Consider the following 22,116-nt stretch of genomic DNA (forward strand, 5'->3'; position numbering starts at 1 on the left):
GATGAACCATTAATAAATTTAATTCTTTTTACAGAAGAATTAGAAAAGAATTACATACTTCAGAAACGATGCTGATCTTCAAGAATCTGTTTTACGATCAACTGGTACGTTGACAAGACTCTCTGGATCTGATCTAACTGTTGAAGGCAAGTCTACAAGCACATTTGGAGGGGCAAAGTACATATGTAGTGACATCATGCAAACAATGATTCCCAGGAAAAGCTACAAGAATGCCAAGAAAAGAGAAATAAATGCTCCAAATTTTAGTAATAAAAAAATTGGCAGCAAAACTGCTGGAGGAGCCCTGGGTTTAGTTTCTGTATGTTTCAAGAACTATATTCACATAAAATCATTAAAACGGATAGGATAAACCATAAATCACCTAACAAGTTGATGACATATTCTGGACTATGTGTGTGTGTGTGTACATGTGAGCATTTTTCATTAACCATGAAATAAAAAGCCCAATAGAACATACCTTTAACACCAACATCCAGGTTGGAACACTATGTTACAATAACACACTGAGACATAACTAGTTCAGACTAACTTCACAGCAAGGAACCCTACCTGAACTGTTGGCTTGAAGCTGAAGAGGAACACAGATAGAACCATTGTCAATAGCATTGCCATCGATGTGGAATACACCTAAAATAAGTAAAAACAAGTATTCTTAAGAACTTGAAAAAATAGATGAATTCCATCCAAAATTTCAAATCAACATATAGCAGTTAAGAAAATCTAGAAGCATAAAATACATCAAGGATAAATCTCCAGGTTCAAATATAAAACCCAAAGAACCTATGAAGAAATGACATTCACCCACAATAGCGTAGACAACCAGACAAACAATCAAGAACAGTTAAAAAGAAGATACCTTAACTATATTGTCAGCATATTTCATTAACCAGGAAACCAAAAGCCCAGTAGAACCTAGATTTAACACAACCATCCAGGTTGTAACACTGTATCCATTAAACAGCCTTTGCCACCAAGGTCCTTTCTCAAATCCACCTCTAAAATCATCCAACACAAGCCGTGCCACATTGAAGATTGCACCAAACCTGGAAGAAGAATGTTAAATCAGAATGAATGGACCAACCAACAACCATGTTAATTCTTTTGACTGGCTTGAGCTTTGCAATACGTCAACAAATGTTGATTGGTGACAATATAAGATTGCAGAAACAAAAAAGGTAAAAGATGATATTCTTTATTGATAATAATATTTTCCTCAAACAAATGTGGCAATGAGCATTTTACAAGAAAATGAAACCTACGTGTACAACTGTACATTCTGCCAGTATAAGCTGTCATTGTTCTTCTTCATCAAGAACTCTGTATAAACACCAGCCAATGCTGAAAGACAAGCAGACAAAATTCCTAACATGTATCCTTGAATTGGTGCTGAAAAGAGGGAGTCACATGAAGCCTCTCCACATCCTTTGACCTTAATAAAGATAAGAAGGATAATTCAAATTGAGAAACCGATGATTATACTTGACTAAATTTTTAACAGAATAGAACTTTCACCATAAGGAATCAAGAAATTTCAAAATTTGCTAAGAGATAGAATGCTTCAAGAGCACATGTGATTGATTGGTCCTAATGAGATAGCTTTTTATAAAGAGATGTTGCATTCTTAACTAAGCTATTGCTCATTGCTTTCCTTCTAATCCTCCCCTTTTTTCATTCCTTTCTTGCAATTTTCTAAATGAAACTAAAGATATTGTTCACTTTACTACATGCAAGGAAATAATCACGTCAACTAGTTCTTCCAACTTTATTTATTTGATTTCTACATACTTGCTTCAAATCAGGTAAAATCATTGCCTGATTTCACATTTTCACATGGGACTTAAGTTTGAAGGACCAAAATACATTATATTTACTCTTTTTATAGACTAATTTTCCAACAGTCAAAACAGATTGCTCTAGCATCACAACATATCTAGTTTTCTAGTATGCAAATCGTTGAGAACACCTTAAACTTAAGCACCCATAAATTTTTCTAGTATCACAAGTCAAAATGTTGCACAAAGACTCAGCACAAAACATATATAATTTCGTTAGACATCTGGAGTACCTGACTTGTGGTTGTTCCAACAGCCAATAAAACAATGGCCATCCATTGTAAATTAGAGAGCTTCTTCCTAAGAAACAACCTAAATCATGAAACAACAGAATCTGCTCATTCATGAGAACAACATGGATATCGAATACTGTCACCACATGGAAAAAAGAGAGTTCAAATACAAGAAACTGAAAGCAGCACCTGAACAAGATTCCAGTAGTGACAATCTTCAAGTTGCCCATTATCTGATACGTGGACGTATCGACATACATAAGAGTAGCAAACTGGACATTATTATGGATTAAGTAAATGATTGAAGGAATCGGGAACAGACGAACGCTCTTCCAATCCGTCGTCATTTTCGCAGGAGGTGATTTCTTACACTCTCTCCAGAGAAAAACACTTGATACAATAAGCTGTAACCAAAAATAACAAAAAAGCTGTAAAATTAACCATCCATTTTAGATCTAAATTATGAAAGTTCAGTGGAAATTTGAAGTACCTTGAAAACCTCAGCAAGGAAAGGAACGGTGGCGTAATCATATTTATATTTGCCATTGCTTTGTGATAGAGTAGTTAAAATCCCCTGCCAAACATTCGAATATATTTAGATCCAACAGTTATTTTATGTGATTAGGGTTACGAGTTTGATGGAGGAAAGTAGGAAATCTTCGGGAGTGCGGAAAGTAAAAAAGAAGAAGGGGAATTAGGAGATTGGAGGAATCGTGAAAACTGACCTGAGAGCTAGTGAGGACGGTGAGGAGAGAAGCTACTAAGTACCACTTCATTTTCACTTCTTCCAATCCGCGTCGGGAAGCAGAAGCATTGTCATCCAGATGTCCTAGACAGCAACGAGTACAGAGACGGAGAGGAAGCGTCCACCGTTCCAGCACTGAGCAGCTGATAGTACTGGAGCGTCGTCGTTTCTTGCTTGGCGTGTAAGACGCACAGTTTTTCCCCTTCTCCATCTGTCTTTTAAAACGCAGCGTTTACATCCCAGATCCAGATCTAGATTGGGCCGATCGCTGCTTAAACTTTGTTCTTCTCTCCCCTTTTTGTTGATCATTTTTCTTAGCCTTTGGGCCGTTGGAATGCCCCATTTCCATGTGGCATAATTCAATTTTGCATTCTTTTCTTTTCTTTTTCATGAAAAAAAATCTAAATAGAAATTACTTTGATTAATCATTTTCTTTTAATTTTGATTGCTCATTATGATATATTTATTACTTATTATATATATAAATGATATTTTTACATTAAAATTGCATAATCATCACTATTTGTTTCAATTGTGACATTTTTTTATCATTAAAATCGAAAATATTTTTTAAAAAAATTAAAACTTTTTAATCAAACTTATTTTTTAAAACATTCAAAATTATTTTATCCTTTCAATGAAAAACACTAATTAAAACTCCAATCAATTTTTATATAAGAGAGAACACTATGACTCGAACTTAAGATTTTTACTCAAATCTCATCACGCGTTTTCACTTATTTTAAATTTTTTTTAATTTTAATTAAATCAGTAAATATTATTACTCTCCATGTATTTCATTTCATCCGGACAAAAATGGTAAACAAATGCAATCCAAAACAAGAACATCGAAACTGGCGGGAACACCATGACACGAAGCTGACAAGTGTTGGGTGGGGTTAGTTCCTTGTCGAAACAACTTTGCTCACAATCATACACACCACCAACACACAATTTTCCCGGAGAAAACGACTGGTGCTAAATTTAAAATCATCTTCTTTTGGTTCTCAATGAGTTAAACTGGAACTCACTTTTCTTCCCTTTGCTCGAATTTTTAAGTTCCTTTTCTATTCTTGAACATCCGTTACGTAGCATTATATGTTGGTTCATTGAATTCTGATCTGATTGTAGGAGATAAACCTTTTTTGGGTTTTGGAAATTGGGTTCCTTGCATAATTGCACTGGCCTTTGCTGAATTTCTGTTGGCAGGATCCGGTGGAAACTAGCTGTTTTCTGTTTTGCTACTGGTTGTGGGATATGGCACATTGCCAAAACTAAAGAAAGCTTGAATTTCTTCTGTTCCTATATCTTGATCCAGGGAAGGAAGCGCGAGTGTTTTTCACCTCAAGGAAGCCGTTTTTGGCCTATTTTTCTATGGTAAGCAGTGTCATGTTTAATCTCACATCTGTTTTTTTTTGGTGCCTCTTTCTAGATTGCATTATTTCATGAACATGATTATTAACATCTACCCTTTTGATAGAGCCTCCTGGTTTTAGACCAAAAATGGAGCAATTTCGACAGATCGGGGAGGTGCTAGGGAGTTTGAAGGCTTTAATGGTATTTCGTGACAGCATCCAGATCAACCAGAGGCAATGCATTTTGTTACACGATATGTTTAGTTTCGCATACAGATCGATAGCAGATGAAATGAGAGAGAATCTGAAATTTGAAGAAAGGAACATCAAATGGAAAGTTCTTGAAATGCCTTTCAGAGAGCTCCACAGGGTTTTCAAAGAAGGGGAAGCCTACATCAGGCAGAGCTTGGAATCCAGAGACTGGTGGGCTAAAGCCATTACTCTCTATCAGAATTCGGATTGCGTCGAGTTGCATATCCATAACTTGCTTTCCTGCATCCCCGTTGTCATCGAAGCAATCGAAACTGCAGCAGAATTATCTGGTTGGGAACAAGATGAAATGCAAAAGAAGAGGCGGGTGTACTCAAACAAGTACCATAAAGAATGGATTGATCCTCAGCTTTTCCAGTGGAGATTTGCAAAGCAGTACCTTATTGCACAAGATTTTTGCAATAGGATTGACACTGTTTGGAAAGAAGATAGATGGATCCTTCTAAACAAAATCCTGGAGAAGAAAAGCTTGGGTTCGAGAAAGCAGGAGCGCAAGCTTGCAGATTTGCTTTTGAGAAACTTAGATAGTTCAGAGTCTTTGAATGGGAGGCTCTTACCGAGTACAATCCTATTAGGGTCTAAGGACTACCAGGTTAGACGGCGGCTTGGAAACGGGAATCAATACAAGGAGGTCTACTGGTTAGGTGAAAGCTTTGCTTTGAGACATTTTTTTGGAGACGTAGAAGCAGTAGCTCCAGACATTTCTTCTTTATTATCTCTTTCCCACCCAAACATACTTCATTTCCTCTGTGGATTTACTGATGATGAGAAGAAGGAATGTCATTTGGTCATGGAACTAATGAATAAAAGCCTCTGCAACTACGTAAAAGAGATTTGTGGCCCAAGAAAGCGAGTACCATTTTCTCTTGCTGTTGCTGTTGATCTAATGCTTCAGATAGCGAGAGGAATGGAATATCTCCACTCAAATAAAATCTACCACGGTGATTTAAATCCTTCCAACATTCATGTCAAGTCAAGAGGAGTGTCCACGGAAGGGTACATGCAGGCAAAGGTTTCAGGATTTGGCTTATCTTCCATAGTTAATTTACCACAAAAGAGCACACTGATGAACCAGAATGAAACCCTGCCATTCATCTGGCATGCTCCAGAGGTTCTAGAAGAGCAGGAGCCAACAGGAAGTAAAGGGAATTCAAAGTACACAGAAAAAGCTGATGTTTACAGCTTCGGAATGATTTGCTTTCAGCTTCTAACTGGAAAAGTCCCATTCGAAGATAGCCATCTTCAAGGGGACAAAATGAGCAGAAACATCAGGGCAGGGGAGAGGCCATTATTTCCTTTCCAGTCACCAAAATGTGTAACCAACCTGACCAAGAAATGTTGGCATGCTGATACAAATCTACGGCCTAGCTTCTCATCCATCTGCAGAATTCTTCGGTACATAAAACGGTCCCTTCTAATGAACCCTGATTATTATAACAACCACTCAGAATTACCAATGCCAGTGGTGGATTACTGTGATATTGAGTCAAAGCTTCAACGAAAATTCCCCACATGGGAGGCTTCCAATCCATTACCTATATCACAAATCCCTTTTCAGATGTTTGTTTATAGAGTACTGGAAAAGGAGAAAATAGGTCATACTCTCAAAGACACCTCAGAATCAGGAAGTGACAGAACTTCAGTTAGTGGGGATGAAAATGCCACTGCTGATGACCCATTGTCATCAACAACTGAGAGGAGGTCCTTACCTTCGCCTGAATCAACGCCCAGGAGACTTTCAGCATTGAAAAAATCTCCAGATATTAGAGCAAAACATCCAGGTAATCTACTTTTAAGGACAATGCATGATTTCTAAATGACTTCTTCACGATACCATTGATATAGCACCGCAGGCACTCTTTTCATTCATGGTTTGTCATTTATTTCCTTTCTGACCACTGAAAGATAGTAACTGGTACAAAGAATGGAATGGCTTCAGCTTTTCAGAACGTTTTTCAAGTTAAAATATAGCCACCATGTCTAGGCATTGCAACTATTGTCGACTTATGTTACACTCGCTGCATGGTTTTGCCTTAATGATAAACTCTCTCTCAATAATATTTTCTCCATGCATATGAATAGTTTTTCTGTTCCTGATACAGTGTAAAGTTTTCAACCTAGAAGGCACTCATGCCTGTATGCTGTATCGGTAGCACCAACTTAAGAACCATTAATATAAGCAAGAACTAGAAACCTGAATTTAGAAAAAATCATCTCATTCTCCTTTTCTTAAATCATATACACACAAAAAAGCATCTTTACCATCTTATCCCTAAATCATATTCTTACTTTGATGAATTTTGCTCAACCTGTGTCTTTTTTCAGTAACACCAAAAGGAAGAGCAGTAAGACCTCCTCAACTGAGCCGTTGTGGGCGCAGTTTAAGAATGAATTCAGAAAGCCAACTACTTCTAACAAGTCCAAGATTACGGAGGACAGCATCCGGTCATGCCTCAGATTCCGAGCTCTCCTAGCCTACAACATGTTGAGCACCCAGATCCAGAAAGAAAGCTGATCTAGTTTCCAGTGATGAAATGCTTTCCCAGATCAATTATAGCAAAAAGCACGCCTCCAGCTGAAGATATAACTGAGTGACAAAGATAGGATTCATACAGCCAATCACAAAGAGTAGGCGTTCAGACTTTATTGAATTAAATGCAGGAACACATTAGCTTCCATTGGCTTACTCCTTACATCTGTATATTTAGAATTTGTGCTGAACAATCATAGTCTTTAATGTATGAAAGAGAAACATTTTTTGCTACAACTTTAGCAGAAACAATTCATCCACACAGAAGATGCTCAACAGAAATAATAAATTTTTTTAACCGGTTCAACAAGCAGATCAGTTTTGTTTTATACCTTTAATATATCTCTTAGACAAACTTCAGAATGTTTACATAGTTGTATTCAATAGATCTATAACGTTTGTACCGGTTATTCCTGTTTCCATGCAAGCAGAGGCTTGATTCATTTTATCCATATGCAGGAAGGAACCATATCAGTAAAACAATCAAATCCTAATACTGCCATTAAATAGATGAAAATAGTACATAATTGCTACTATAGCCCATAAAGAGAAACATAAAGGTTACATTCAAAGGGATTTCTGATTCACAATGGTACGAGGGTCCCTCACATTCACAGGAAATCTATATATTACATCACAATCATAAATGATATTTATTTATTGTCAACAACAAGAAACTTTATTGAACTGATCAGAAAGGAAAAAATATTTCTACAAAAAACAAAATGCTTGTGAAAATACCTTGCCAAAAACTGACAGCTGCATGCCTCTTGAAAAGAACTCATGTCTCAACCTTGAATGCATCTTCATGAAATTCTTGTGGTTCACATTCTGCATCCACTATAAATTTACCAGAACCCTTTTTGCTCATGCAGTATTGCATCCAAATAAAGTTCCCGATGCCACTCCTCATCCATATTGCCATCAAACTTAAGCCCAACTCTGCTATCAACTTGTCCACAAGAGGCAGCAGAGATGAATCTGTAGGATCCATTAACTCAGAGTAATATCATCTTAGTCAATAACCTCCAATTCCAAGGGTTGGTGCTTGATTTTGCAACAGTTGAGGACACGTCTTCTTGACTTCCCTTGATATTTTCTTAACAGAAAGATGTAATACTCAAATGGCCCTAGCAGTTTTGGCAGGAAAGTAGAAGTCATTGCCTGCACCCAGCAGGAGTGGCAAACTATAATCTTCGCAAGCATAGGCCACCATTGAAGGCAGACTCAGTTACAAGGAGGCTGCATGAGTGGTTGGCTTTCATTATTACCCTTCAGCCTTTGCAACTTTCTGCTTCCAACTCATTGTTTTTTGAAGTGCATATAATCTATTTTTAGGATGGGTAAGCTAATAATAGATTAGCGAGCAAGACTAACTTCTGGAAAAGGCTTTCCTCACACCAGTTTCAGTAGTTTAATAGTTCCAGTTGAGTTGGCGGCAACAAGCATGTTTGACTTTTGTCTCCAACAGACACTTGAAACAAACTGTCCATTTTCGTCAATGATTTGATTTCCAGAAGTAGGATCAACTGACCCAAACTTGTAGGAAGTGATTGGCATAGGCAGAGATCTATAATAACAATATACCTGAAAAAGGGAAAATAATCATTGGAGATTAGTTTAGCTGTTGGTCAGCTATGTATGTATGCAAACCATTTCTACTGTCACCACTCACTTCATAAACAATCAGAATTAACAAAACCCAGAAATGAACTATAAATTTAAGCAATTTATTTGTGATTAGACATATCTACCTCATTAGTCTCTGAACCACATGCTATATATCCACCCAAAACAGATAAACCCACAAAGTTCTGATCAAGCAGGAAACAAAATGTTAGTGCTAAAAAATATACTCAATGCTCAAAATTTTTAAGAGATCTAGAGAAAGTATTTAACCTTCTCATTTTTATGACCACTAAAGGCTAAGCCACAAGTACTGGAGGGCAAAGCATCAGAGCTGGTTTGGTTGAGATGCCACAACTTCAGGGTGTTGTCGGTGGATGCAGAGAGAAGGGTTGTGGAATCCAAGAATTTGACATAGCTAACAGCTTTTTCATGGGCAGATAATGTGCATAAAGGGATTCTAGCATGCCGAAGATCATAGCAATACACCTTGTAATCAGCAGATCCAAATGCCAACAGATGAGGAGAGAAAGTAGAGAACTGAACACAGCAGACATTTGCAGGGCTCCCTATGGTGCCAATAGAACTTCTCTGCAATAATTTCATTCAAATTTTTTTGTCATAAACTTTGTGAAAAAGAAGTGACTGTATGTTTTAGAACTATCCCAGATTGAAATGAAAAAGCAGGAGGTTGTAATCATCAGAGAACAGGAGACAAGTCAATTCTAGAATGTAATCGTCATGCCGTAAATAGCAATTTGTTACCAGTTGTCACCAACTATAATAGACGGTCATTTAAAAGGTTGTCCATTCTATGGTGATTTAAACAAAATATACAAGAGATTTACTAAATCAATTAGACAAAGAAAATAACCAACTCAAAGGCTGGTAGCTTAACATGACTATGCTGGGAAATTTAGGCATAGGCATGTGGAGTAAGATGACAGTTTGGGCGAGTAATTAGTGCAGTACATATGACCAGATCAAATAGAAAAAACTCATCAAATGACTTCTTAGAAGCCAATCCTACCTCACTCTATGAATGCATCTGGATGTGTGAATTTCTATGACTGAATGTATGCAAGCATGCAAGTGAGGTGATTTGCATGTGCATCTGCAGCAGTGAACAGATGCAGATACAAGCGTGTCTTCTTTCTATACTTGCTTTTCTTTTTTTCATTGATAGAGAATATTAATAACCTATATACCAACTCTGATTTATGAAAACACTGAAACTCTACATGCTACATGATAAATGAGGCAGAAGAAAGCAGACCTCATTAATGCTCCAAAGCTTCACAGAGCAGTCATCACTTCCACTGGCAAACTTTGTTGGGTCAGCTTGAGAAAAGTCAACAGACCATGCCCTCTTTTGGTGCTCAGTGTATTGACATAATCCTTGACCAGTTCCCACATCCCATGTCTATACCCATAACATACCATATTATCAATAAAAAATATGGACAAGAGCATTTAACAACCTTAAGACAATCATAAAACACTACAAACCAACAGAAAGCAAAAGGAAAATTAAGCATTTAGAAAGAAGTTTCTTAGTTGCAAATACTCTGCAATGTAGAACTCCAAAACAAAATTCAGCAACTGCGGCAATACTTCGCTAAAGTGAAGTGTGCGGTAGAAGTATGTGGGTCAGAGACATAAGCCAACAGAAATATACCGTAGAAATTTGTAAGATACATCTTCAGTACAGATAGTCATAAAGTTAGATGCACCAGAAACCTATCGCCACAATGAATTCATTCGTAACATAATCAAATTGGTAAAAGAAGAAAAGGTGAATTATATAAATGGCTCTTAGATAGATCATTTGGCTAGATAGCTTTTGTAGGACACATTTCAGAAAAGCACTTGATAGAGTCCAGCTAAAGTTCATAAATCTGAAGTAACTATGAACTACTTGAGGCACAAAACAATAACTAGTTATTCAAAAATAGGATATGCTGGCTTCATTAGGTATTGTATTCAAATTAGCCAAGCAACATTCTGGAGAGGAATGCGGATTGAGGGATGAATATTCTCAATCGGCCAACACAAAAATTTCATCGTCTGACCATGAAATTATAAAAGAAAGTATAAGCTATAACCAGAAGAAGTTAATAAAATGCACAAAAAATAGGTACGACATTCATCAAGAAAAAGAATTTAACACTCTATTACAATTGCACGAATGAAAAATTTGAATGATGGATCATTAACGTCTAAAAAATTGAGCACTATCTTTAATGGTCGTTGAGATAAAACTGAATGCATTATTTGACTTAAATTCGCATCAAGGTATCTTTCAAGGAGAACAGGATAATTACCTGGACAATACCATCATAATCAGTTGAAGCCAAATAATTCTTTATGTAGTTGTTCCAGCAAACACAGCTAAGCTTTGACTTGTTTGACATCTCAACTACGGGATAGTGGACATCAATAGAGTCATTCATAAATGCATCAAACTCAAAAATCTTGATTCTCTTTGATATGCCAGCAGTAGCGATATAATCCTCATCACGGTCAAAACTGAGAGTGCATATCACATTTGTGGAGTTTAGAAGGTCCCCATTTCTTATTGTTCCACACACTTCAAACTTGCTATAGCAAGCAAACTTGCACAAACCTTCAAAAAAGACCCCGAGGGGATCAATAGATTTCTGATTCATTCCCATCTCACCATTCCCACTTTGCACCTTGGGCAACCTGTCTCCATTCCTCAGCAAGTCTTTATTAAAGCACGCTGCAGCATCAGTTTCGGAAGAATGGATTTGGGATCTCATGGAGAAGTACGCATGCTCAAGCTGCCTAATATTTTTTGACAACCATCCTTCATTTACATCTAACTTCAAATTTGATCTATAATGAGCAACTGATGTTCTGGGGTCTTCAAAATGCAACCAATTTTTTCCTGCATTAGGAAATTCATTTTGTTTCTGAGGGAAAACTGAGGATGTCTTTAATAAGTGCCTTCTTTCAGCCACCTTAATATCTTCTTCTAAGAACCTAATATCTTCAATCAATTTGGAGGCATGCTTCTGCTTTTGTTCTTCTAATCTAATTAGAAAATGAAGTAATATGTCTGATTCCGCCATATCACTATCAGGAGATTCTGATAAATTGTTCCCACAAAACCATTCTTGGGATCCACAAAATAAATCAGACTGCAAGATTTCCCTGTTTTGTACAAAATTGGAATGTACTTAAAGGACTAAAACAAGCAGAATCTACATTAAATCATCATGCATTGCAGTATACAACATAACCTACATACCAACAAAATGAAGTACAAGCACTTGCAATTGTAATAACATCAATTTATTTAGGAAGCCAGGAGATGAGAGTAAAAACAATAATTTATGTGCATGCTAGCGAAAGAGACCCAACCAAATGAATGTTACAACCTCTTTTAATCCTCTACGTGAAGTCTTTAGATGATCCTTAATATCTTAAAATATAAAATGACAGCTTAGGTTCTACTTATGCCCATTCAAATGATCTCATATTGCAGCAAAAACATGTTGCTATATTACTTCTACATGGAAGAATACAAGAATAACAAAACACATTACATGATACTATGTTAGGTCTGCTTAACTTATGGATACAGACAGACAACATGTTCAAAATATTTGAGAACCCATGAAGTTCGGCAACTTAGCATTTAAATTGTCCAAGTCACAAGGCATAATGTTGATAATTAACAAGTACACCTAAACCTCAGAAATTGTAACAGAATATCCTTTTTTTTAGGTAATAATACCAGAATATCTAAGCTGTACATTATGAGGGATGGAGCTGGAAAATTTATCTTTTGTTAGCATTTATATTCACTACACTGCATATGGGAGAGTATGCCATTACAACTACAAAAGAATCAAATGTATTTAAGCTAGGATTAGCAAAGGGTCTGAGAAAGGAAGACACAAACTGTTTACTCCCCTTAATTGCAACCGCCAATGACACTGTAATGTCTTGATCCAATAAGGCTTTTAAATTTACCAGTTCTGAAATAAACAGAAAAGCTATAATCTAGTAGTTACTGCAGATGAATGGCAGATAATAAAAGCTTCATGGATACCTAGTTGTTGGACGAGACAAAGGTTTGGGGTGAAGAAGCCAAAGACAAAAGCCAGCTTCCTTAGGATTTTCTGAAAGGAACCTTGGTGGAAGAATCCTTTGGCTCATATCCAGCATCATTGCAGAATGCAGCTCCCATGATTCAAAACAAGATAGCAACTGATAGAAACAGCCCACATTAGTTCAATGGATAGACTTTCTATCAACTCCAGAGATGAAAATGTAGCAACTGAGAAAAAAGTTTTTAAATTGCCTTACAATAATTGAGTACTATTGGAAAGGAATAACAAGATTACTAAGACCTGATATTGTCCTGGCACAACTTTTGTAATGAATTCTTGAAAAGTTATGTTGAAGCATGCTCAATCTGAAGGGAGTAGATAGACAGCGGATTTTAAGAAAAAACTTATATGTTCAAGGATTCTGTCTTTCTTAGTCCAAATGGATTGGAAGTGACCACATGCTTTATTAAGACTCATAAGTTTCAATGTGACAAAAATCTCAGATGAATTCAATTTAAAATCTATGGTTCTAAGACTCAAAAACAAGTCTTACACTTATTCTTGAGCTCATATCAGGTTAATAAATCATATACTATGCAGCAAAAATCAATGAAGGAATTCCAAAATACTAACAAATATGACAAATGGAATACTAATAAAAAACCTCACCTCAAAAAGAAAAACCCCAAGGCTATATATATTTGATGAAAATGTGCAGCTTCTACCTTTGGGCACCTCTGGGCAAACATACCACTTCTCTTCCGATTGTATAGCTGCAGAAATAGAATGTGTAACAGATGCAGAAGGGTAGCGGAAAATTGGAGGCTGGTTCAAAAAACAGTTAGAATCTTGCTTAACAGATGTATGAAAACCAATCTTATTTCCCGTCTCAATCCTAGATTCATGGGGAGAGGTGAACTCTGTTTGGTGTCCAAGAGATCGCATGTTCTCATTGAGTTTTAGCTGCTTTGCATGTAAACTACAATCTGCAGCATTCATCCCTTCTTCCAGGAACCTTTTCCTCCTCAAATCACTATTTACAGCAGACTCTAGTCCTTTCTTAGCAGATAGACCTGTATATGTAACCCTATTTGATGAGGATAAATAGAAACAGGATGGCCGTAAGTCTTGCAAGACAACTCCTTGGGAGTGTGCAGAATCCACCAACTTCACAATCTGCCAGAATAGAAGTAGGCTTTCAGCTTTATCCTCTTTACATCTCCCTGGTTTTAGCCATTCTCTCAAAGTAATTCCATTGGGGCAAGGTGCAGTAGCAGGCCTATCAACCCCAAGTAAACAAGGCTGGTCATTGTCAGCAGTTGTGCAAGATTCTGGATCTCTTCTAACAATACCCTTTCCCTTCAAACCTTTCTTTACAAATAACTGCGAAAAGCTAGGCCTGGTTGACGTTTTCAATGGAGTAGCTGCAACTGACGATGCATTGCTTGAGATAGCCATGTTGTCGGTAGCCTTCAAATGCAAAGAAATTCCTCCAGTTGTTTGATCAGTATCCTTGCTCTTATGGTTCTCATAAGACATTCTCGCAAGCTGCTCTTTCGCTCTCAACAACATGTGATCAACGTTTCCATCTAAAGCCTCATGTTCAGACATACTTTCTAAACGATGCATTCGTTGCCACTGACCCTGCCTTAAGTTGTTCGAGCTCTTGGGCAAACTTAAACCTGAGGTCTTATAGTTTTCCGCTGTCAATTCTTCCATTGTAACACCTGTCTCGGTCTCAATCATAGAAGAAGCGCTAGAACATTGAGATGCAAAGCTGCTAACATCGTTCACCGGCCAGTTTCTTCTCTTTGATTCATATATTTTCCGGGATTCCATCAATACATGACCTTCTGATCTCAAGGGAAAATTGAAGCCTTTTCTTGCGAATTCAGTATTCTCAGCTATTCCACTTGCAGCCATTTGTTCCCCATCTCGTTCCATACTAGCCAAATAAAACCCGATTCAATCAATTTTGGTACTTCATAGTACATTACAAGAACAACTACCTACTACAAACATAATAAAAAATGACAATGAAAGGCTGTGAAAAGCTCGAAATTCATTGTATTCACACAGAAAAACAATCGTATGCTGATTTCTGCATTCAAGAAATTATCTTCTAGTCAATGCATCATCCCTAGCATCAAAAAATTTCTAAATAAAAACACACAATTAAGTATAGCTTCAAACTTAAACCCAAAAATGGAAAAATTGGGTGATTAAAAGAATAAAATTACCCAGTTTTATCACATGAAAATATCTTCTCTTACAATCAAAGTCGTACAGAGCAGCAAGAAATTCAAAATGATCATGTGCAGGGCCAAAGAAGGAAAAAGAGAAAAGGAAAAGAGTCAACTTACGCATCAAGGACCAAAGTAAATGCAATAATAGCAGAGAACGGTTAACCGTTACTCTCAATTCGGCAAGCCACAAAGAAAAGAAGAAAGTGGTAAAACTTGCCAGAAATGGAAACGGAAAATATTATTAAATAATTGGGGAGCGCGTAAAAGAATAATATTACCTATTAATATAATAATATCTCCTCAATGCTCACACACAACAACAAAGGGTCATAAACAGAACAATGTCTTTTCGGTGTCTACTAGATATTTTTTCCTTTTAGTATTTTTCATTTTAAAGCTAAATATGGCAAATTGTTCCATTTTTGCTTGGCCTATGAATTTTCCAAATTTATTTTATTTTTTAATTTTAAAATGTTTATGAAAAATTAAATACAAGTGGGTTTCTTGAGCGACTATGCTTAGCCCAGAGCAGTCTCAAACGTGAGGTTAAAAGTGCAGCCACGATATTCTTTCCCGGAAACTCTGAGATCAAAAATAAAATATTAATTCTATTATTTTAAAATATATTGGGGAGACTCCTTGACAGGCTCTTTGACAAATGCCCCTCGTTTCTTAATTATTGCCAAATTTGCCATCCAACCCACCAGCCGCTTTCCTCTCCGGGGCTGCAAATAATAAACCCGAGGCTTCGGAAAGCAAGACAGACACTGTCGAGGGTGTCGGGGACAGTCTCGCAGGGAGTTGGATTTTTGCTGCGATTTTCAGACAAAGCAGTTGCATCGAAGGGGCGGTTCTGTAATATTTCTACAACTCCAGTGGCAGCGGCAGGACTGCAAGCACAGGAACGAGTAGTTGTGAACGACCCACATAGATTGTAGTCCCTTGGGTGACGGCTAGCACGTGCAAATGCAATGCAAATATGCAAAGGACCATTGGGTTGGGCCTTAAATTGTCTTTCGGAATTGAGCCAGTTAGGAATCATTGATTCCCTATGATTAGTAAAACCGTTTCAACTAAAATGATGCTAAATCCATTCTCAAAAAAAAAAAAAAAGAGATGCTAAATCCTAGCCAACCTGTGACTAATTTAGAGGGTTAAAACCTGGTTCTCTATCTTCCTTTGGTGCATCAGAGAGGTTAAAATAGCCGAATTTGGCTTTATAGATTATGAGCCTCCGCTTGCATTCTTTATAAAAAAAATTTTCTGGTTACTACAAAGAAGAGTGCAGGTGGGGTAAAGAATCTTAACAACCCATCAAAAGGTTAAAACAAAAAAAATTCCAGTGAACAGAATCATTTGTAGGGAAGAACGGACGTATAATTTTACTCGGTAGGGTATTCGATGCAATTGATAATTCTATGGTCGAAGTAACAGCCAGGTAAGGATTCTTTGTTTTTGGCTTTTCTCTTACGGGGGTCTTCCAGGCCCTGGTTTTGGTCGATCAAGGGTAAGTCTTGTCAAAATTATGAGAGAGGATTTTATTTAGGGGGCGTGGATATGTCGTCACAATGACGATGCTGTTGGTACAGGTTGAAGACAGGACAACATGGAACAACCTGAAAACGAAACAAAGCATGAAAGTCAGCTTGTGTTAGGTGACGTTGATGGTTTGGGGGAGCCCAACGCAACTTTTCTTTCTGATTTGAATCTCCTGATGGTGGCTCTTTCACTGAGCTCTATACGCAACGAAGATCGCTTAAATTTGGTTGACACAGGGAAGACAAGTATTGAAGATCGGGAAGCTAATAAGGGCAAGGCCTGCATACCCAGGTTACATTCCAGAAAACGGGAAACAAATGACGTAAAGCTCATGAGACGACAAACACAAAGGATCCAAACATCACCCAAGGATTTTAGGTAAGATTGTATATTTCTTTTGTTCGTTACAACCGGTGAGGCGGTTGGAATCTAACCTATATATTCCTCTTATCGTGCCTTATGCTTAGGCATTGCAGGAAAATGTAGACAGGAATGTTATAAATAGGAAGAGAACAGAAGAAGAAAAAGACATGATGAAGGCGATGGCATGTAAAATATTCTTTAGATTCAGGTTTTTTAATATTTTATTTTTGGTACTGTAGCATGTAAAATATCCTCTGGGTGCTTTTTCGTTGGATAAATTTTTTTTTTCAGACCGTTCTCCTGGCATTGTTGCTGTCGTCGGACAGAATCCATTAAACCCGCTGTTATGGGACAATATAGAAACGGCAGACACCAGAGATGTTAATCCCAGATGGAATTTGGTGACTGTTTTCTTTCACTTTCTGTTTGTAAGCTTTTGTTGCGTCACCCTGTTTCTTAGTCGTGCGTTGGAGCGGCGAAAGATTTCCTTGTGCATTTTTCCAAAGTGGATAGAACTCCTTCATTCAAATGCACTGTTAAACTTAACAGTAGTATGTGGAATTACAACTATGTGCCTATCTATTCTCGAACTGGGAAGCGGATAAACAAATATCTATGGTAACATTACGAGATACGACACCATAATGATTATGCGGGGATGCATTCACAACATATAGCAACAATCACACACACAAATTAAGGCCTGCGGTGTAGTGCTCGATGGTTCATCCCAAGTTGCACATACAGATGAAAAAACGGCATGCATGCTGAGTTGTTGTCCTTGAAATAGTACGAAATCGAAAACCAGCACCGGATATTTACCCCAGCAACAACACTTGACCTTAGCTGACTGCATCTAACTTGTAAATTTAAAAATTTCACTTCATATTAAAGCTCACCAATCTACTTATTGAGCAAAATGTCTACAACACGACAGAAAGAACACAATCAATATTGCAGAGAAGGCTTGGAAATTGCTTTCTCAACTTTTATGCAGAGGCAGGCAAATGTGTCTTGCATTGTTCCTTCATCCTTATTGACACAGCACATGAATGAGGAGGAGCTGAAAGCTACAGCGTTCACAAGGAAACATAGGGAACCGTGGGTAGAAATTATGGACAGGCTCGTGCATGTGTCTAAACTCATTTTTTGTGAGACAAAAAGGTTAAAAAGACCATCCCTAATTTACCTTCTCTATATCCCCTTGCCCTACAAAAATAGCACACATCCAATAACTACCAAGTTGAATTGGCCCCCTGTTCAGTCCGATATTCTAATCTCAACTCCTAAAATGTCCTTCACCACCTCGTATGTCACGAATGCAATAGCTATTGATGGTACAACCTGGAAAAAGAAATGGATAAACAATATTAAATATGAAACATTGACGGATGACATGTATTTGAGTATTCAAATCTACAACAAAATGTCAATTATATTAAAGAACCATCAACAATAGCATGCTATCAAGTATGTTCTTTTCAATACTAGAGAACAACATATCGTAAAGTCGTGCTAGTGTACAACCAAAAAAGGGTGGAAATGTTACTGAATTATAAGCTTCCATAGATAACCCATTCTGGGAAAATAAAGCCATTTGCATCAGTAAAGAAAGAAGCTTAATGCAGTAAGTTTTTAGGGCATATGCAAGACAACAAAATGCATTCAGCCAAAGGAGGACTAGTACTCTTACTTCTAACTAGACCTCAATCTTTCCAAATCCACAAAAACTCATCAAGGATAAAGAAACAAAAGAATGCAGAAGTCTTGATAAAGTCATGAACCTTTTGGTCTAGGATAATGCAAACTACATACGAATCACTATTCTTCTTGACAGTTGAAGAAAACAAATAGAGATTAAAATATTCCTCATGCATTCAGTATATAAGTATTCTCTTGTCCAAAGTAAAATTTCATGTGAGATATCAATCAAATGAAAAAATTGTCATTCCTAAACTTATCTAGAAGTGAACAAAAATGAATGAAAAGAGCCTGACCTTGACAGAATTAGGTACCAGACCCTTGTATAATGCTCCAAAGCCCTCATGTCGAACAGTTTTCCTGAATGCATCAATCATGCCAGTATACTCAAGAGGGCCCTTGTTCCTCCCATCACCAGTGACAACAGAGGCAGCATCTTTCCATCCTACCATTTGCATTCTTCGGCGAATCACATCAAGAGGGTAAGCAACAGTTTGGCCAACAGTTCCAGCAGCAGCCCCACAAGCAAGCCTTGTTGTCACACTCAACTCAGAGTCCTCAACCAATCCAAATGGTTTCCTTTTGATTAACCAATCTTTTAGAGATTCGTACACAGCAAAGTTCAGACCCACATATGGTATCTGCAAACGTAAAATGAGTTCAAAATCAACATACAACAAATAAGGTAAACATTCCTCTCTGTCAGGTTAGATAATGAATTCACCAACAATAACTCAATAATCAAATTTGACCACCCAAGCACTATGCATAATTCGAAGGAGTGAGAAGGATCTGACTAAAGACTAAGAACTTCGCATGGTAAAAGGTAAAAACAACTGCATAAAGGTTATTACAAAATTCAACAGAAGGCAAAATGGGGCAGAATTTTATTTTAGAGGAGTGGAGATTTCATAATTTATAAAACCCTCAGGAAGAAGGATGCTTCACTCCTCCCCACTTTTCTCTCTCTTCCAAGCCCTTATGTTCTGCTAAGAAGGCATGCTCTCATCACAGCCATACCAAAAAAAAGCCATATAACTACGAAACTCCAAATAGAAGGAAATAATAACCCACAACTCCAATGACTGAAGGAAGCCAACCCTTGTACAATGCCCGTGGGCCTTCTTCCCGCAACACAGTTGACAGAGCATGGATCATTCCTCTATACTGGTAAGGAGACCTCTCTGTCTGCAATATACACAACAAAATGATTAAATGCTCATGTAGCCAATCTACAAGGCACAATCCCTGATATCAAAGAAAGAAAATGCAGCAGCTTAAAATGAAATAAATATTTCATTTGAAGAATTAAAATATTTTTCAAATTTATACAAATTAATTGAAGAACTAAGAAAGTTATGTCCAAAGTTTATTATTTACTACAAAATAGTCTCCTCCAAAGCTTAATCCTCACAATATTGAGATAGATTAAATAACAGATGAAACATCATGCATCTGCCAAGTAAAAAGATATCTAAGACAATACCTGTACAGTGAGCCTGCCTCGTACCATGTCCATTGGGTAAGTTGCAGACATGGCAATTATTCCAGCACATGCTCCAGCTCCAAGGCGTAAAAGGGGAGTGAGTTGAGCCTCTTCTGCAGAATTAACAGCAACAAGAGGAACACTGGTATATGAGCTTTCAAGATTCCAAGGACATCAGAATAAAAATTTCATGACATACATGGTAACATCCATGTAGAATATTGGTTTTCTATCCCATGAATGCAGTTCTATGTAACATTAATGAACTTATAGACCATAACTTTTAGTAGTAATAACAAGTTCCACAAGATATTACAAAGCCAATGCTTTTATGATACTATTATTATCATGCATGCGAGACCATATGAGCATGTAAAGGACATAAATTAACCTAAAATCATATGTGAATTCTTTATGTGTATCAGATAATGCAAACATGAGAAGATTGCTCAGCAAAAAGATGATGACAATATCAGACATACCATTGCCAGTTTGCTGTTGATACAGACACAGTATTCCCCTGTCACAAACAATAACAACGAACCATCAGCAGAAAGAAACACGCCTTGGTACTTCAGTACAAAACTTGAACACGTATGGTAGTAGCAGTGCAAAGGAAGGAAAACTTAGCACCCTCATGGAATCTTATGGCTGATAGATTGAAATTGCATAACCAGAAACGTTTATGCATAGTATTAGTTTGAACATCTTTTTGTCCACAGTCAGACATAGATCCATCGTCAATAGTTTAGGGGCTAAGTAAACAGTAGCCTAAAAAACATAACCAATTCCAGCATGATATTGACTCGAACATAGCAATAAGAACCGAAGGGAAAGTGGAATCAGTCAGTCGACCAACAAAGCAATAGTAACAAGTTGAACTGAACAGTGTTCAGTAGCCGTACTTTGAAGCTTGCTCATAGCTAAAGAACTTGACCGCAGAGTTAGGAACAATGCGCGCGCAGTTAGTACCATTGCCTTTGAAAAGTCCGCGAAAGCCTTCCGTTCTCCAAATGTACTTCAAACCTTGAATTGTTCCGTTGTATTTTATACTATGTGGATTCTGGACCTGCATTTGTTTGGCGCAGAAGAGATTAATCAATTCAGAAATTGAAGCATTTATTTTTCTTCATATAAATAAAAAGCAAATAAATTAAAACAAAAATGAACCTGAAGTAATATTTTTAAACGTTCCAAGGGAGCAACGGCAGTTCGCGACCTGCATATAAAAACGATAAATTAAACAGAAGATGTATTTGAAAAACAATTTTCATTTTTATTGTCCAATTTTAAAACTTGAGAAATTCAATGTTCTCCTCTTGGAAACAATTTCCATCGAGACAAACAAACACTCCAGAGAGAGAGAGCTCACACTCCACCGGCGACGCCGCCGGCGACGAGAGACTTGCAGATGCTAAGAACAGCATAGCTAGGGGCTTTAACGCCCTCTCTCGCGAGCTTCGCTTCCTCGGCTAGATTCACGATCGTCGAAACCGCGGATTCGCTAGTCTTCACATCCTCCGAAGCCATCGAAAACCAAAAACACAAAAACACACTCAAAAAACCTTTTAAGTCCTCTCTCGCCGCACAACCCTAACTAGTGTTTTCTGGTAGCTTCGGGGGATCTCGGACTATCGGGGAGGATTACCCGGCGGTCGATCGACTCGGATCTCCGAAGCGATTTAAGGCAAAAAGAGGCTCCGCATTTCTCCCTTCTTCTTTTTCTAGTTTTTGTGTTGTTGGTTTAAAGAGAGGTCTGGTGGTGACGGCTGCCTTGGGTGCTCGAGAAAGTGAGACCTCAACTCTTTGAGAGCGTGCGACGCCGTTGCTTTGAGAGCGCGTGGGTTTGGTAAGGGTCTTGAGGCTGGAAAAAAGGGCCTTTGGTGGTCACGTGGAGGTGGGAAAAGGGTCTTGTTAGGTGGGATTCGTGCAAGATTAATGGGCGTGTTTGGGTTAAATAAGGTCCGGGTTGTTACTGTTTTTATCTGGTCTTTCTTTTTTTTATATTTATTATTTATTTTTGACAAAAATTAAAAATTTAAAAAATATCTCTACGAAACAGAACATAAAAAACAAAAATGTAAAAA

The 22,116-nt window shown here is 37.5% G+C and overlaps 4 protein-coding genes and 1 long non-coding RNA gene across 9 annotated transcripts in view; 2 read left to right on the forward strand and 3 right to left on the reverse strand.

Moving 5' to 3' along the window:
* Window positions 1-3,030, reverse strand: part of LOC110413976 (Nucleotide-sugar transporter family protein) — a 3,694-nt gene extending 664 nt beyond the window's left edge. The window contains exons 1-8 of the mRNA XM_021425023.2: window positions 2,812-3,030; window positions 2,577-2,660; window positions 2,276-2,490; window positions 2,087-2,165; window positions 1,281-1,450; window positions 878-1,064; window positions 571-648; window positions 59-222 (exon numbers count right to left, since the gene is read on the reverse strand). Of these exons, the coding sequence (XP_021280698.2) occupies window positions 79-222; window positions 571-648; window positions 878-1,064; window positions 1,281-1,450; window positions 2,087-2,165; window positions 2,276-2,490; window positions 2,577-2,660; window positions 2,812-2,862 (1,008 nt within the window). The 5' untranslated portion in view covers window positions 2,863-3,030 and the 3' untranslated portion in view covers window positions 59-78. The remainder of the gene's footprint in view (window positions 1-58; window positions 223-570; window positions 649-877; window positions 1,065-1,280; window positions 1,451-2,086; window positions 2,166-2,275; window positions 2,491-2,576; window positions 2,661-2,811) is intronic.
* Window positions 3,031-3,743: 713 nt separating this feature from the next.
* Window positions 3,744-7,042, forward strand: LOC110413408 (uncharacterized). Its single transcript, XM_021424181.1, has 3 exons — window positions 3,744-4,208; window positions 4,312-6,237; window positions 6,782-7,042. Exons 2-3 carry the CDS (start codon window positions 4,335-4,337, stop codon window positions 6,928-6,930), a joined length of 2,052 nt encoding a protein of 683 aa, XP_021279856.1. The 5' UTR covers window positions 3,744-4,208; window positions 4,312-4,334; the 3' UTR covers window positions 6,931-7,042.
* SPA1 (SPA (suppressor of phyA-105) family protein) lies at window positions 6,906-15,328 on the reverse strand. 5 transcript variants are annotated; one of them, XR_016351071.1, is made up of 9 exons: window positions 15,058-15,209; window positions 13,364-14,639; window positions 12,694-12,851; window positions 10,937-11,789; window positions 9,889-10,035; window positions 8,886-9,203; window positions 8,741-8,800; window positions 7,728-8,573; window positions 6,906-7,043 (listed from the first exon to the last, which is right to left on the reverse strand). XR_016351071.1 is itself a non-coding variant. In XM_089783166.1 (8 exons), exons 2-8 carry the CDS (start codon window positions 14,636-14,638, stop codon window positions 8,382-8,384), a joined length of 3,003 nt encoding a protein of 1,000 aa, XP_089639292.1. In that variant the 5' UTR covers window position 14,639; window positions 15,219-15,328; the 3' UTR covers window positions 7,462-8,381. The 5 variants fall into 5 exon arrangements, 4 of the variants coding, with proteins under 4 accessions (XP_089639292.1, XP_021279854.1, XP_089639291.1 ...); XM_089783166.1 differs by lacking the exons at window positions 6,906-7,043; window positions 15,058-15,209 and adding an exon at window positions 15,219-15,328 and having other exon boundaries at window positions 7,462-8,573; XM_021424179.1 differs by lacking the exon at window positions 6,906-7,043 and having other exon boundaries at window positions 7,462-8,573.
* An 849-nt stretch (window positions 15,329-16,177) lies between these two features.
* On the forward strand, window positions 16,178-16,826 carry LOC110414144 (uncharacterized). The gene is made up of 3 exons (XR_016351081.1): window positions 16,178-16,378; window positions 16,530-16,595; window positions 16,716-16,826. It is a non-coding gene; the product is annotated as an uncharacterized LOC110414144 (long non-coding RNA).
* Window positions 16,827-17,703: 877 nt separating this feature from the next.
* ADNT1 (adenine nucleotide transporter 1) lies at window positions 17,704-21,813 on the reverse strand. The gene is made up of 8 exons (XM_021425209.2): window positions 21,402-21,813; window positions 21,200-21,248; window positions 20,935-21,098; window positions 20,512-20,549; window positions 20,030-20,142; window positions 19,618-19,731; window positions 18,840-19,184; window positions 17,704-18,186 (listed from the first exon to the last, which is right to left on the reverse strand). Exons 1-8 carry the CDS (start codon window positions 21,557-21,559, stop codon window positions 18,103-18,105), a joined length of 1,065 nt encoding a protein of 354 aa, XP_021280884.1. The 5' UTR covers window positions 21,560-21,813; the 3' UTR covers window positions 17,704-18,102.
* Window positions 21,814-22,116: the final 303 nt, after the last annotated feature.

The sequence above is a fragment of the Theobroma umbraticum genome, unplaced genomic scaffold, assembly GCF_002168275.2.
Source record: "Theobroma umbraticum cultivar Fairchild unplaced genomic scaffold, ASM216827v3 scaffold_4.1, whole genome shotgun sequence".
Taxonomy (NCBI): domain Eukaryota; kingdom Viridiplantae; phylum Streptophyta; class Magnoliopsida; order Malvales; family Malvaceae; genus Theobroma; species Theobroma umbraticum.